The 16794-nt window shown below is 43.8% G+C and overlaps 1 protein-coding gene across 9 annotated transcripts in view; it reads left to right on the plus strand.

Annotated features, from left to right (window-relative positions):
• The window catches only part of CCDC7 (coiled-coil domain containing 7), a 127016-nt gene that overhangs the window by 57693 nt on the left and 52529 nt on the right, over positions 1–16794 (plus strand). The window contains exons 1-5 of one of the 9 annotated variants that reach the window (XM_058669581.1): positions 6279–6353; positions 6902–7011; positions 9137–9381; positions 11004–11333; positions 12676–12768. In XM_058669581.1, coding sequence (XP_058525564.1) covers positions 11058–11333; positions 12676–12768 — 369 coding nt within the window. In that variant the 5' untranslated portion in view covers positions 6279–6353; positions 6902–7011; positions 9137–9381; positions 11004–11057. Of the gene's footprint in view, positions 1–4264; positions 4292–6278; positions 6354–6901; positions 7012–9136; positions 9382–11003; positions 11334–12675; positions 12769–16794 lie in introns of those variants that run through there. The other 8 variants (XM_058669579.1, XM_058669580.1, XM_058669583.1 and 5 more) reach the window with 8 other exon arrangements.

Below are 16794 nucleotides of genomic sequence, written 5' to 3' on the forward strand. Positions count from 1 at the left end.
CTCCTGGGAAAGCAACAGAACATGATCCAAATGCTTGGGCTGTGCCACTCAGCTGAGACACCAGGATATAGTTCCTGGCTCCTGGCTTCTCCATTATACCCAGAATCTCTCTCTCTCTCTCTTTCTTTTTCTTACACACACACACACACACACACACACACACACTTGATTCACACTTGATTACTTGATTAGAAAGAGATACCAAGAAAGTTCAGGCTGAAACCAGAAGCCAGTAATGTTTTTTTTTTTAAAGATTTATTTATTTTTTATTACAAAGTCAGATATACAGAGAGGAGGAGAGACAGAGAGGAAGATCCTCCGTCCGATGATTCACTCCCCAAGTGACCGCAACTGCCAGTGCTGCGCCGATCCGAAGCTGGGAACCAGCAGGGTCCCAAAGCATTGGCCCGTCCTCCGCTGCTTTCCCAGGCCACAAGCCGGGAGCTGGATGGGAAGTGGAACTGCTGGGATTAGAACTGGCGGCCATACGGGATCCTGGCGCGTTTAAGGCAAGGACTTTAGCTGCTAGGCCACGCCGCCGGGCCCCAGTAATGTTTTGATACACACACATCATTCACTAAAAAGTTGCCTGCCCTCCTCTGAGATACCCTCTCTCCTCTCCTCCCTACTCTTCTTGTGTACCGAGCAATCACTCCCCTGCTCTCTGCAACCGCAGATTTGTGTGCCTTTCCTAGAATTTTGTAGAAATGAAATCATACAGTATATGCTATCTTTAGTCTGGCTTGTTTCGCATAGTATTTAGAAGTAAAATGACAATGAATATTCATGTAAAGTCTTTGTGTGGACATATGTTCCCATTTCTCTTGGATACATACCTAGGAGTAGAAAGGCTGGATCAGATGCTGTCAGAGGCTGTGCATATCAAACTTTTTGAGAAACTGCCCATGCTGGTTAAGCTATTGTACAGCCCTCCTGGACATATACAAATGTTCCTGTTCTGCATCCACACCCATTCTGTATATGATCAGTTTTTACAGTTTTGGAGGTTCTAGATGTAGTAGGGCCTCATTCTGGTGTTTATTTGTATTTCCTTTGGGATCTACGATGTTGAACAAGCGCTTGCTTGTCATCTGTACGTCTACAAAAGAGTCTTCAAATCTTTTGCTTGCTTTTTGGTGGACTGTTTATTTTTAAATATTGAGTTCAGAGGGTTTATATACAATGAACACCAATCCTTTTCCAGATACGGGACTTGAAAATATTACCTTTCCATCTCTGTTTCTTTTCATTAAAAAAGTCAGTTATCATTCCAAGAGCAGCAAGTTTTAATTTTGGTAAAATTCAGTTTGCCTTGTTTTTTTTTATATTTTTGTATCACGTTTATGTTATAGTGTCTAAGAAATTACTGCCTAACTCAATATTACCTAGATTCACTACTTATGAAAATGGAAGAATTTATAGTTTTAGTTTTTACTTTTATGACTTGAATCCACTGGGAATTGTGTAACTATAATATTGTGGAAGTATGAATCAAAGTTCATTTTGTCCTATGTGCAAAATTTCTATGCTTAAAGATTTATTTCTTATTTATTTGAAAAGGAGAGAAAGAGAGAGAGGGAGGAAGAGAGAGAGATCTTCTACCCACTGGCTCACTTCAAATGACTGCAATAGCTGGGGCTCAAGCCAGGCTCTCAGAACATCTGTTGGATTTCCCACTTGGGTACAGGGGCCCAAACACTTGGGTCAGCTTCTGCTGTTTTCCCACATGTACAAGCAAGGAGCTGGGCACATCCAATTTTTATAACACAATTTATTTTAAAGACTATTTTTCTCAGTTGAATTGCCTTTGTTACTTTGTTGTATATTTTCCTACTCTGTCTTCTGTGCCTTTGTGCTAATTTTGCAGTGTTGTCATTGCTGTCACTTTCTAGTGAGTTTTGAAGTCAGATAGTACATGTTCTTCAATTTCATTCTTTCTCAAAATTTTTCTGGCTATTTTAAGTTTTTATATTTTTGCATACATTTTAGTATCATCTTGCTGATTTCTAGAGAAGACACTAGAATTTTTACTGGGGTTGCACTGAGTCAATAGATCGGTTTTCTGATGATGGGTACCTTAACTATGTCAAGTCTCTCATCCATGAACATGATAGCTCTTTATTTGGTTGAGGGGGCAGGAGGAGTATGTAATTTATCTTGGTAATTTTGCAGTTTTCACTGTCATGTTGTGCACACATTTTTTCAGATTTATCACTTTTTATTAATTTATACTTATGATGTCATTATAGATAGTACTTTGAAAATTAATTGCAGATTTCCTAAAATCACATTCTATTCCTGGTTTTATTTATTTTCGTTTAGCTTGAAAGAGAGAGACATCTTCCATCTGCTGATTCACTTCCCAAATACTGGCAATAGCAGAGTCTGCCAGGCCAAAGCCAGGAGCTGGATTGGAAACAGAGCATTCAAAACTTGAACTGACAGTTTGATAAGAGGGGTCCTGGAGTTGCAAGCAACAAGCTTAACCAGCTGCACTACCCACATTCCCACCCCAAGCCCGCCTGGACATCTGTCATTAAATATAGGCAACTATCATGTGGTGTGATACTACTATATATAAGGTAAAGCAATCCTAGAACATTAAGCAGCTGATGACTTTTGAAATTGACTTCAATAATACAGAGACACTTTATTTTGTATTTCCAGTTTGCCATTCCTGGTGCTCTTTAATCTGTGGATCTAGGTCTCCGTCTTGGATTGTTTTCCTTCTGCTTGATGGATTTCTTTTCACCTTTCTGACAGTGTCGACATTCTGAGGTGAGGCCTCAGTGCTTTGCATCTGCACATTTGTTTGATTTTGCTTAGAAATGTAATTTCACCGAGATGTTGGTATCCTTGCTTGCCAAGTAAATGTCCTAGGTGGACAATCTGACTTGCCTACATATATCTGACTGGAGGTCCTGTATTATTACTTATCCCTACTTGGCTGTTGGCCATGTTGTATTTCTATAAAGATGCTCAAGATCTTCCTGGGAGGTTGTTCGGTGACTCGGGAATGGTTTGTTCTTCCTTGTGCATCTTGCTCTCAGGTTTTGTTATCTCTGAGGGGCCAGAGCAGTACAGCTCTAAGGTTAAATTGTCACTGCCACTGGGAGAAACCTTGCTGAGTAGTGTGCTCAGTATCCCATCAGACCTGGGGCAGTTCTCTGGCTTCAAGTGGTTTCCTTGTATGCATGTCTTGGCATCATTTGCTTAACCATCCTTTCTTCTGCAGCGTTCTTATCCCTGCTGTCCTGAAAACTCTGGCCACCTCGACTTTTTTTTTTTTAACACGTAGTTTATCATCCCACCTCAGCAAGACTCTAGGGCTCTGCCTGCATCTCCTCTCCTCACAGTGTTCTGGGGTCCTCTCATTGATCTCCTGGGGTCCTCTCATTGATCTCCTGGGTTAGAATCCCTCCCTTCTGACACCTGATGTCTATTGTCTTGATCCGTATCTATGTCTAGGGTCTTTCACATATTTTTGCACTATTCTATTTTTTTTTTCCGGAATGCTAAGCCTGGTCCTTTTATATCATCTTGATCATAATAAAAGTTCTCCAAAGTCTAAAAAATTAATCTTTTAGAGTGTTTTTAAGAATTTAAGTCATTTAATGATGGCAATGCAATTAACCTAACCAACGGTTGACAAGGTGTACTGCCTATGAAATTGTTTTCCATACCTCACGGCTGTTTTCCTACATGGTCTGATTACATTATGTGTTAGAAGTCTTAGACCCACATCAGGGTCTCTAGGGCATCAGCAAAGGCCCATCTCCTATCCCCAGATCTGATACAGTTTGACAGTAAGGAACAACCTTTTCTCCCTCCTCTCTTGTGAACATGTATCCCACCTGCCTTCTACCTTTCTCCATACCTCCGCACTATAATCAGAGACCACATGGGCTTGCATCCCTCTCAATCATATAAACAATATTAAAAATAAAGAAAAGGAAAGTAGGTTTAAAGATACCAGAGTGAAGGGCAGGAAAATGACTGTGATATGCTCAGCCTCACTCCCACCTCAACGTAGCCCACCATCCTGAGATTCAGTCTGGATTGGATAAAGGTTCTAATCCTTTACAAATGTTATAGAAACAGGCATGTGAGTACAAAAGAAGAGAAACATGAGACCATTATGGGTAGAAATCATGTGTATCTTAGAATTTCGGAAGATGACATGGAGGGACACAGTGTTCTAGAAGGAATGACAGTAGCATGATCCTGTTACATGATCCTCCTGAATTCTATCTAGCCACTCTTGGATCCTTATGAAGATGATGGTCAACAGGTCTCTAAGTTTATTTTCAATTTTTATCATATTTTTTCTTTTTATTGTTTTATGATACAATTCCATAGGCTCTGGGATTTCCTCTTTCCATTCTCAAGTTCCCCACCCCCTAATTTCCTCTCTAGTATTACAATGGGTGGTCCTTTATCAACAGTCATAAGTATGTTGTTATTGAGGTGTTTCCCAACAATGTGGGCATTGACAATGTCAAAAAGGTTTATTTTCTTTTTCTTTCTTTCTTTTTTTTTTTTAATTAATTGGGAGAGAGATCTGCCATCTGCTGATTTGTTTCCAAAAGTCTCCACCAGGTTGTGGGCCAGGCCAAAGCAGGTCTCCCCCATGGGAGGTAGGGACTCAAGTCCTGGGGCCACCACCTGCTGCCTCTCCCGGTGCACAGTGTCAGGGAGCTGGAAGCAGAATCAGCCAGGACTCCAGGTCAGGATCTGTGTTACTGCTGTGTATCATGCCAAGGGCTTGCTAGACGCCTGCCCCACCCCTTCTGCTTTCAGAGTGAGTGCCGGGTGCTGTAGGGGCACGTGGCTGAGCTCTCCAAGGATGAGAGACTTCCACAGCAACTCACAGACCAGGCGCTGTCTGGTACTCAGATGCTCATTGTCCTGCCGTGGGTCTGCAGTCTCCAGTGATCCAGAAGTGAGACACATACTGGGTCTTTGTACGTTTTATAAAGACCCCCTTGTCCCTCTTGCTCCTGTGTGACACCATTTGAGTGAGAATTAAGGGTTATTGGAAAAAGGTTGTAGTTACAGGAATGTGACACATTAATTTTGTGGCAGTGACGAGACAGGGAAAAAAAATGTAAGCATCAGGAAAGGAAATACCTTAGACATTACAAGATACAGAGGGGTGAAGGGACATGAATATAGATATTGTTGTGTTTTAAATATGTTTGTCTTTCAGAACTTCTGCTGGAATTTTCCTCACAAAGGAAAATGCCCTGGTGTCACACACTCTCCTCAGTGGCAGCAATTTGAATTTCATGGCTACATGGTTCTGTTGGCCGCCCAGTGGCTTTGATTATGATTTAATCACTATTCTATCTCTCTTTTTTAAAGATTTATTTTATTTATATTGGAAAGTCAGATGTACAGAGAGGAGGAGAGACAGGAAGATCTTCCATCCATTGATTCACTCCCCAAGTGAGCCGCAACGGCCAAAGTCCTTGCTTTGCATGCCTGGGATCCCATGTGGGTGCCAGTTCTAACCCTGGTGGCCCCATTTCCCATCTACTTCCTTGCTTGTGCCTTGGGAAAACAGTTGAGGACGGCCCAAAGCCTTGGGACCCTGCACGTTCCTGGCTTTGGATCGGCTCAGCTCCGGCTGTTGCGGACGCTTGGGAAGTGAACCGCCAGATGGAAGATCTTTCTGTCTCTCCTTCTCTCTGAAAAACTGACATGCCTTTCCAATATAGATAGATAGATAGATAGATAGATAAAAAAAACTTGTAGCTGGAGATGAACTAGTGGGCAGAAGATTTTTCTTTTTGTATCTCTTTCTCTCTACAAATCTGCCTTTAAATACATACAGACGTAAAAAAAAAAAACAAAAAACAAAAAACAAAAAAAAACCCTGGTAGCCAGAGATGGCTTGGGTGGCACAACTCTCCACAGAATTCGTTACTCTGAATCGGTGTTAGGTTTAAAGGTGCAGACCTGTATGCAATCCTGCGGGACCTCAGAGTTACAAAAACGATTCTCGCTGTAGGAAAAACTTGAAGTGCCTGGGTCCCAAGTCCTCAGACAGAACTACCACCAGGTCCCAGACTTTCGCCTTCTACACCCTCTAGGTCCTACGCATCTGTGCTCCCGAGGCGTCCTTGAATCCTACCCCGAGACAAAGTGAAAAAGGAGGGATAGGGAACCGTCGAGATCCCCGACGACAAGTCATCCTTTGGTTGTCAAGATGTCCGTTCTGGGGTGCCTGGCATCAGCGTCTGTGACGTGTGCCCCAGGCGGTTGTTGGGGGCAGGAGGCAGTCCAACAGTTCTTGGGCGGCTGAGACGCGGGGGCGGCCCTTGCTGACAGCGCACCTGCTGCTCTGCTTGGTGAGAGGACGGGGTTACCATCCAAAAAAGTCTAGGGGGCCCTTGCTCAGTGGCAAAGAGAGTCGAGTCCCCGCTTTTCCTGATCCCATTTCCAGCCCTCTTACCCTGTGCTATGTGGGTAACCACTACGTGGTTAAAGGATTGGAAAGGAATCACCCTGGAAGAGTAAAATCCCAAAACTCTTCCTCTTTGGCGATTGGAAGCCGACAACGCAGCCAGGACATGAACTGGTACCCTTACATCTCTAATTCACATCTGATTTCCATTGCAATTTTTAAAATTTGTAATTGTATCAGTAATTTTTATCTGCTTTTCATGACCCATATAAGGAAGTGAAACTAAAATAATTGAGAAATAGCTTTTAAAACTTTACTTAATGATTTTATTTATAATGTCTATGTTTTTTTAAAATTCAGTTTTTTATTTTATTCTCCAAAATAGTTTGTTACATTATTTCAGGTTGAAGTTTGTGTTTTTGCATAAGTGAAAAAAAAAAGATTTCTATGAACAGACGCTTAAATTTTCCTAGGGGTGGGTGTGTGCCACAGGAGTTAAAATGCCACTTGTAGTTCCATCTCTGCTCCAGTTCCAACTTTCTGCTCGTGCACATCCCGGGAGGCAACGGGTAATGGCCCAAGTCCTTGAGTCCTTGGCACTGGTAGGTGATCCGGGAGTTCTATGCCCACCCCTAGCACTGATTTGACTCAGCCTCAGTTGTTGAAGGCATTCAGGTTGTGAATCAGTGGATAAAATTCTCTGTGTATCTCTGTCTTTCAAATGAAAAAAGAAGTTACTGGTTAATCTCAACAGTAAATCCTGTTTTAGACTGAATCATTCTTATTATAACATTAGCAGATGCTAGCCGATGATGCCAGCAATGTAGATTGCTAATTATGGTCAAGTATGTTTTAATGTTTGACCCTATTGATATTTATTTCACCTTATTCGTGTTCAAGAATATATGATAAATGATCTTAATCTTTTCATCAGTTTTTAATTCTTCAGCCCTCAAAGAGTAAAGTTTACACAAAGTATACAATACTTTGGGGAGAGTTGTTATTAAAATCTTTGTCAATTCGATTGTTCCTGTTTTGTGGATTATATGCACCTTCTTTCTGAAACTTTTCACCTATTTCTCTGAGGTTGCTACACTGTATCATAATGTGGTTTTTTGGGGGGGAGGGATTTTGTGAGTGATTTTGATCTACAGAATTCACACTTAATTCTTAAAGATTTATCTTCGTTATCTTCTTAAATATTTATTTCTCCTTCCCTACTTTATTTCTCTTTCTTTCTAGATTCCCTGTTAGCTAGCTCTAGACATGTACACACATCTTTTACTGTTTTGTTTTTCCTATCTCTTTATCTTTTTAAAATCTCTTATGCTTTCTGATGATTTCTTATATAACTTCTCATATTCTGTAACCAGTTGTTGTATTTCACCTATTATATATGTTATTCCTAGTATTTCTACACGTTGGTGTAGTGAGTTATGCCGTTGCCTGCAGTTCTGGCATCCCACATGGGCACCAGTGTGAGTCTCGGCTGCTCCACTTCCAATCCAACTCACTGCCAATGTGCCTGGGAAGCAATGGAGGATGGCCCAAGTACTTTGGCCCCTGAACATATGTGGGAGACCTGGAAAAAGCTCCTGGTTCCTGGCCTTTTGCCTCACCCATCCCTGGCCATTGTGGTCATCTGGAGAGTAACCAGTGGATGGAGAATCTTTTCTGAATATCTGCCTTTCAAATAGGCAAATAAACAAATGAATATGCCTGTTCTACCTGGTTTATTTTACTCATGTTCTGGGGACTGTGGCTGTGGCACACTGGATTATGTTACTGCTTGTGTTGTCAGTATACCATATTGGAGCACTAGTTCAAGACCCCTCTGTTCCACTTCAGATCTAGCACCCTGCTAACAAGCCTGGGAAGGCAGCAGATGATGTCTATGTGCCTGGCCGGATAGAATTTCAGACTCTTGGCTTCTCCCTGGCCCAGTTCCTGCCATTGTGTCATTTGTGGAGCAAACCAGTAAATGACAGATTTCACTCTCTGTCCCTCTCTCTAAGCCTGACTTTCAAATAAGTAAATCCACTTTTTCTTTTAAGGAAAACAGAGGGTTCTCTCTTTTTATGTACTTTAAGTCTTTCTAATGATTCTGCAAGTGGTACATGTTGTTGTGTTGTTCATGGTTGTATTTTTCAGGTGTCAAATTGTATGTATTTGTGAGCTTTTATGCCCTTTGGCATTAACTACTCTGGTAACATATTGGGAAATGATCAAAAGACTCTTTAAAAAGGCATTTATGTTTGTGATAAAGTCAGATTTGCAGACAGAAGAAGAGACCTAGAAAGAAAGATCTTCCATCCACTGGTTCACTCCCCAAATAGCTGTAACAGCAAAATCTGAGCCAATCTGAAGCCAGGAACCAGGTGCTTCTTCCAGGACTCCCATGTGGGTGCAGAGTCCCAAGGCTTTGGGCCGTCCTCAACTGCTTTCCCAGGCCACAATCAGGGAGCTGGAAAACAAACGGAGAGCACAAAAGGACAGCCCCAGAGTCATATGGGATGTTGGCACTTACAGGTGGAAGACTGAGCTATTATGCCAGTCCCAAAAGATTGTCTCTTATCGCTGTCTCTCCCAAGAAGTTCAGCTAAGTATTTGGGTATGTTTGTGTGCTGGATGCTGGCACTCTTATAGTCTGAGCCCCTTTCCCCCACTAAAGCTGCTAACAAAATGCCTCAGAGATGCTTGAAACAGTTATAGTGCCTTCTCTCATAGGCTGAAGTTATGTCTCCGCAAGAACATGCTGAAGATTTTAGAGAGGAGTACTCTTCTTAGAGACATCTGGTGGATGCTGGCATTGTATGGCGTTCTGTGGGAAATAGCTGCTTCACTCAAACCTCCACCTTTGATGCTACACAGTCTTCTTCTGGTGACACCAATCATAGGGTTTAGGATGCACCTAATCCAGTTGATCTCATTTTAACTTAATTATATCTGCAAAGATTGTCAAGCAGTCACAGGTGCTGGAGAGTTAGGTCATGAGCCTGTCTTTTTAGGGAGCATAATTCAATTTACAGCTATGATAACCAGGAACCAATGTTATTGCAAGTTTTTTAAATTTTATCTAACAATTCCCATGTCCAGCCTTATGCTTTTAAACTCTTTAAGAATAAGGCATTTTTCTGAATCTTAAGAAGTTTTAGCAGAGAGAAATAGAGTAGTGAGAACCTAATCTATTCTTTATAGCCCTACATAACTTTGGTGCTGCTTTCATAGTAGTCTGCTAACATTTTGGACTAAGGTTGTTGCTCCTGTAGGAACAATGATGTTGGGCCGGCATTTTGTAGCAAGTTAAATTACAGCCTGAAAATGCTGGCACCTCATATGGGAACTGGTTTAAATTCCAGCTGCTCCACTTCCTCCTGGTCCAGTTCCAGCTGTTGCAATCATTTGAGTGGATAGGAGCCAGTGGATGGGAGATCTCTCGATCTCTCTCTGCCTTATTCTTTTTCTGTAGCTCTGCTTTTCAAATAAAATATTTTTTAAAAGACTTATTTATCTGTATTGGAAATGATTATTTACAAAGAGAAAGAGAGAGAGAGAGAAAGATCTTCTGTCTACTAGTTCACTCCCCAAATGGCTACAAGAGATGAAGCTGAGTCTCTCCAAAACCAGGAGCTTCTTCTAGGTCTCCCATGCGTTGCAGGGTCTCAAGGATTTGGGCCATCCTCAACTGCTTACTCAGATCACACGAAGAGAGCAGGATGGGAAGCGGAGCAGCTAGAGCATGAACCAGCGCCCATGTGGGATGCCAGTGCTGCATGACTGACGATTAGCCAGTTGAGCTATTGCACCAGCTCCAATAAAATAAATCTTAAAAAAAAAAAAAAACAGAAATAATGTAAACTAAGAACATACATTAGCTCAATGATGGGGTAAAGGAAGAACAGAACTTAGTAGACTTTATAAATGTATTCTCTCAACGTAGGCCCTGCCTTCTTCCAATCCTAGTCCCCATACACAAATTGATATCCAGTTAAGAGGTTGATACATATTTTTTATTTGTCGGAAATATTTACTTCCTCATTTTGGAATTTCTCCGCAGTTGGTTTTAGGATCATCATTTTCATAGTAATTGATAGTCTTTCCATCATTTAAAATCTGACATCTTAATTGATTTTTTTCTCGCTTAAATAAAATTCTACAAATGCTATAGATCAAACTGGCATGTGAAAGAAGCAAAATTTGTATCCAAGTTGGCATGTGCTGTATTTTTAACTTTATAGTTTAATGTGTATGTGTGTCTATTGAGTAATCACTACAGTTTGCTCACATGTATCGTGGGAGTAATGATATATATGAAGGAAATAGCTTAAAGATGATGTAATTTTTACTATGCTGGCTTTTATATTTAAGTTTAAATAATGTACTGGTATAAATTGGATACTGTAACAATTGTATTCTCTTTTTCTTTGTTTTACATAATTGTAACTCAAAATAGGCAAAGTATGATTATAGTTTCCAGAAGTTACATGATATACTCTGAACAAATGACTAAAACATTTGAGCAATATATGAGTTCCATTAGAATAACTTGATTGTTGTTGATTAAATGCTCCAAATCCTAATGTTTTATTCACAGGGAAGAATCCATTTTTCCATCCATCTGTAATGTGGAAGCTAAGTCAGAAATAAAATGAAGCCATCGAAGCAATTAGCTGCTAGCAGTAACACACTGCCAAGTGCTTCAGACCCAACTAATAAGAAGGGACAACTGAATTCATCTCCGCAACCAAAAGAAAAATGCAGTGAAAAATTAGTAGATAATAAAATTGAATCAATGGCCTTAAGAGTTCCACCACCAACAACTGAATTCCTCACACAATACGCTTTGCCTGCTCCGTTAAATAAGACGAAACAATTTGTCATGAAGGATGAAAGGATCAAGGCAGCTGCTAAACACCTAGAGATGGTGAGATACTTGCAGATCCCTGTGTTAGGGTATTCCTAGGGCCACTCCACCAGACTTAGTGATTTTCCAGAAGAGAAATCTGGAAGAAGCAGCTTCAAGGTTGTAGGACTCTGTTCCTTTGGGAGTCACACATGCCTAATCTCTCCAGCAATTTATTGTGATAACAAGACAAATGTCTACTAGGGAAACTCATCAGCAACTCACTGCTCTGGGTTTTGTTGGAGATTGATCATCTTAAGTATCCTCTGCCTAGTATGAACCCCAGTTCCAGGCTCACATAAGCACACATCATACATCTCATGAATGGTTATTTACTTATCTCAATAAATGGTGGGAACTCTTTTGCAATTCAATTTCTAAGATGCCAGGCTGAAGACAGCCTCCTGAGCAAAACTTGCTGAACCTCAACTTTTTTTGGTGGCATGCCTGCTGTGTTAACTATGACTACTTCAGGAACATTCGATCTGAGTATTGAGAAAATGCCCTTTCTCCACATTTATTTCTCAGTCACCCAGAATGGAATGGTAAATGAACCAATTAGAAGATGAGATTGATGAAGAAGAATAAAAAGAGAATCAAGTTTTTCAAACTGTAAAAACCCTTAAAATGTGAGGGCTTAGCTCAGAAAATTCCTTTATAAAAATGTGTTGCCTTTAAACATGTATATTTCTATTTTTCCTTGGTCTCTTTAAGAGGAGAAAATGAAGGCAGATAGACTTTGACAAGAACATTACTTTTTTTTTTTTTTAAAGATTCATTTATTTTTATTGGAAAGGTGGATATACAGAGAGGAGGAGAGACAGAGAGGAAGATCTTCCGTCCGATGATTCACTCCCCAAGTGACCACAACAGCCGGTGCTGCGCCAATCCGAAGCCAGGAACCAGGAGCGTCTTCCAGGTCTCCCACGCGGGTGCAGGGTCCCAATGCATTGGGCCGTCCTTGACTGCTTTCCCAGGCCACAAGCAGGGAGCTGGATGGGAAGCGAAGCTGCTGGGATTAGAACTGGCGCCCATATGGGATCCTGGCGCTTTCAAGGCGAGGACTTTAGCTGCTAGGCCATGCCGCCGGGCCCGACAAGAACATTACTTAACACGTCAAATATGTATGGAGACAGTCTTTCATTTTTTAGGTGCCTGTCAACGCTGAAATTGTAGCATCATGAAGCACCTCTTTGTTGTTAGGGAGTCAGACCAAGGGCTAGGGTCATAGCTTGTTGGTAATGAGGCACAGGATGGAAAATTCATGTTTATGAAAGGGGTAAAAGTCAGTCAGCAATGCTGAGGTGTATTTTATATTTAAAATATGAAAGTATTTAATTTGCTTTTCTTTTTTTTTTTATAGCTTGTTTCTAGTTTGGAAGAAACCTATGGGACTCGCAATAAAAAAGGAGGAAAAGCAGCAATGAAGTCTGATAATGAAGAATTAAATTTATCTGTAAGTTGGTTAGGCCAGGAAAGGTAGCTACATTGTTGGCATGTCTGTGTGGGTTGGTTCTTGTAGGGTCTCCCCCCACAGATTCCTCTAGTACTCCCATTGCTGGAGGGGGTGAGCCTGCTGCCCGCCACCCAGCCTCCCAGCATGCGAGAGACAAACGGATGCGGCAGGAGTTCCGTCTAACCAGTTCCAGTTTATTTGGGGAATACACACTCTTATATGGAGCAGTGAACAGTCTCGGGCCAGGAATTCCAGGAATTCCAGGAGGGGACAACTAGGAGCCAATTGTCATCAGCACTGCAGAAGCCACCTCCCATAGGCCAGGGGCAGGTGAACGAAGTGGCCCTGGCCAATCAGTCTTTCTTTAAAACAACTTGATCCCTGCCCTGGTTCACACTCAGGACCCTTCCGTTGGCTGCCATTTTGTTCGCCAGGTGTAACTCAGTGACCTTGATCGTCGGTCACCATCTTGTGACTTAGTGACCTATTCACCCTTGAGCCCCACAGGTTCTGGGACAGGTAGGGTAGGGGCAGGGAGATGGACTGGGCAGGGCTGGGCCAAACTTTAGCATACTGGCATGTGCAGGAGCCATAGTAGAATGCGGGCCATGCTGAGAGATGCTAGATTATCACACCTACCGTCTGCATGAAAGCCTGGGATGGGGGCAGACTGGGCCAGGCTAGGCTGTAGCACCCACCAGTGAAAGTTGGGTCTGGGGGCGGATTAGGCCATGCCAGGCTGCAGCATCTGATGGCTAAGATCAAGCTGGGAAATGGCTTGGCTTGGTTGAAGCAGCCACTGGCACAAGCAAAATCTGTGGCAGGGAGCAAGCCTGGTTGGGGAGCTAAGGGGGTGCCCCTGTTGCATTGTGGTTTCTATTAGTGAATGCAAGAGCCAAATTGGGAGCAACAATCTGTACTGGACACAGCCGCAATATCCCTTGGCATGGGTGTGGACAGGGTCTGGGGTGTGTTTGATTGGACTAGGCTCTAGCACCTGCTGGTGCTCACAAGAGCCAAAGTGGGTATAGGACAGGCTGGGCTAGGTCTCTGCACTGACTTAACGGTGCAAAACCTGGGTCTGGGGGTGGACCAGGAGTGGCTGGGCTGTAGTACCCAACAGTAAGAGCTGGAATGGGTATGGGTTGGTCCAGCAAGGCTGCTGTACCTACCAGGACAGGAGATAGACCAAGTCAGGCTGAGCCAAGTACCCACTGGTGTGTTGCCACTGGGATATCTGATAGAGGAGCTTGGGGAACTCTTCTGTCAGGACACAGTCCCTTCAGGTGAGTGCAAGTATCAAGACTAAGAGCATCCGAGACCAGGCCAGATTATAATACCCATTGGCATATATGTGGGTCAGGTCTGGGGGCAGGTCAGGCTGGGCCAGTCCATAATACCAGCTGGGAGATGTGAGAATCAGGAGAGAGTACAGGACAGGCAAGGCTGAGCTACAACACCAGCCAGTTCACATTAGGGCTGGGACTGGGGGCTGGCTGAGTTGGGCCAGGCTGAAGCACCCACTAGCAAATGCCAAGTTGAGATGGGTCATAGCAGTCTGGGCTGCAGCATCTACCAGCACACATAAGAATTGGGAGCAGAAGGCAGTGGGTTGCAAACTAGGTAGGGGGGCAGCAAGGTCTCCCCTGCTGGTGAGCATGACGACTGGTATGAGGGGCATACCAGGTTGGGCAGGGTTACAAAACCCATTGGTCTGTCTGTAAATTGGTTTAGGGGGAGAGCAAGGTTGGGCAAACCAACTGAATCCACTGGTGCATATGTGAGCCAGTGTAAGTGCAGATTGGTTGGGCTTTGCAGCAGCATCAGCTGGGCATGTGCTGGAAGTGGGGACAAGTCCTGTGAGGCTAGACTGCAGAACCACCTGGAAAGATCCAGAGCCGGAAGTGGGCCTGGTAGGGAAGCTGTGGGCACCTCTCTGATGTGTTGTAGCTCCCACTGGTGAACAGGAGAACAGGGCTGGGGTGGATCTGGCTAGATAGGTGGTGGTACACTCCAGCATGAGTGTGGGCTGCATAGCTCCCGCTTGGGTGAGCTAAGGTGCAACACCCATTGGTGTGTTCAAACTCAGAATGGGATAAGGGACTGATTGGACCAGTATACTGTCATGCACTGGAACCAGGGTCTGGTGGGGGTTACTGATCACTCCAGCTGGGTTGCAGTTCCCATTGGTGTACATGAGGGCCAAGTGTGTAGTGGGCAGGATTGGACTGGACCGCAGCATCCATCTATGTAAGAGATGGGGTTAGATAGCGGCGTGGCCTACCGGCTAAAGTCCTCGCCTTGAATGCGCTGGGATCCCATATGGGCACTGGTTCTAATCCCAGCAGCTCCACTTCCCATCCAGCTCCCTGCTTGTGCCCTGGGAAAGCAGTAGAGGACGGCCCAAAGCTTCGGGACCCTGCACCTGCATGGGAGACCTGGAAGAGGTTCCTGGCTCCTGGCTTCGGATTGGTGCAGCACTGGCCGTTGTGGTCACTTGGGGAGTGAATCATCGGACGGAAGATCTTCCTCTCTGTCTCTCCTCCTCTCTGTATATCTGACTTTGTAGTAAAAATAACTAAATCTTAAAAACAGAGAGAGAGAGAGAGAGAGATGGGGATCCAGTGACTGCAACCACTAGTGTATACTGATATGGGTGATGGACTGAGCCAGACCCCGTTGGCTAGCACACACAAGAGTTAGGTCTGGGATCACCTCAGATGAGGTTTCTTTGGAAACTGCCCCCTTACCTTGGCAAAGAACTAAACTGCAGAACTCAGAACTCCAACCACAGGGAAAACCGCAGGATCTGTGGTCTAATCATGGAGTGCATATATCAGAACTGGGCCTCCTCAGTTGCTAAGATGATGCATGCCCAGGTGCACAGTCGGAACGTGGCAGCCCATTGAGGCCTACAGAGGACATTTAGTATCATGGCAGAAGATGGAGGGCAAAACAAACTGTACAACTCGGCCAGCCAAGCTTTGACAGCAAGTATGTGGAGGTTGTAAGTGGGGAGATAAAGGGAGAAGGGGTGAATGGAGACTCTGAGAGGATAGATAAGGGGAGAAGACACACCCAGCCCCCAACCGCCCCAGTACCTGGAGTTGGGGAACAGCCACCTTGATATCAACCCAGGGTCCCCAGTGTGGAGCATGTTCCGAGGGTTGTGCTTAAGTGGTTTTGATAATTCCGCAATGCTGTTAGTCTCACCGATCCAGGGGTAAGGAAATTCTTTCAATGTCCATTGGTTGACACAGCTGATGTTTTAGTTTCCATTCACCCAGATGTTTGCTGTCAAAGCTTGGTTGGGGTAGTTGTCCAATTTGTTCCACTCTCCTTCCTTTGCTATAGTACCAGATGTTCTCTGCAGGCTCCAATGGGCTGCAATATGCTTCATGTGCATCCTGGCCTGCCAGCCACTGCTCCATCTTTTCCGATGAGGCGAGCACCACAGGGTGCTCGACCCAGGCCTCACCAGCACCTCTTCCTCTGGGGCTCATGAACCTAGCACCCACCATGCAGGCGGACCCAAGCATCTAGGACAGGCAACTCAGGTCCCACTGGACCCCATGCCCTGGGGCTCATGGACTGGATAGCACCACCCCCCCAACACACACATATCCTTAGAGGAAAAAAAAATAGAATAAGCTAGGTGACTCTACTGGCACACTGGTATGGCTAATACAGATTTGGCATTAAGCTCTCCCAGGATGCCCACCAGCTGCTTTTCTCCCAGCAGTGTAACACTTGCCTAGGTGCAATGCAACCTAGGTTATTGCCCACATTGGGGAATAGATTTCTTTTTAATGATGTTTACATAGTTAAGGATGCATGTCCATCTGGACCATTCATTAGGGTGGGGAGAGTCAAAGAATGGGGAAAAGTAGATAAAACAATTGTTTCCAATCTTTTTTTTTTTTTTTCGTGTTATCTAGAGAAAATAGAGAACGGATGAGGGCCACTGTCAGCAGCTCAACTGCATCACTACCCTGCGATGGGGATGGTTACCGATACCATCCCAGG

Source organism: Ochotona princeps, chromosome 10, assembly GCF_030435755.1.
Source record: "Ochotona princeps isolate mOchPri1 chromosome 10, mOchPri1.hap1, whole genome shotgun sequence".
Lineage (NCBI taxonomy): Eukaryota > Metazoa > Chordata > Mammalia > Lagomorpha > Ochotonidae > Ochotona > Ochotona princeps.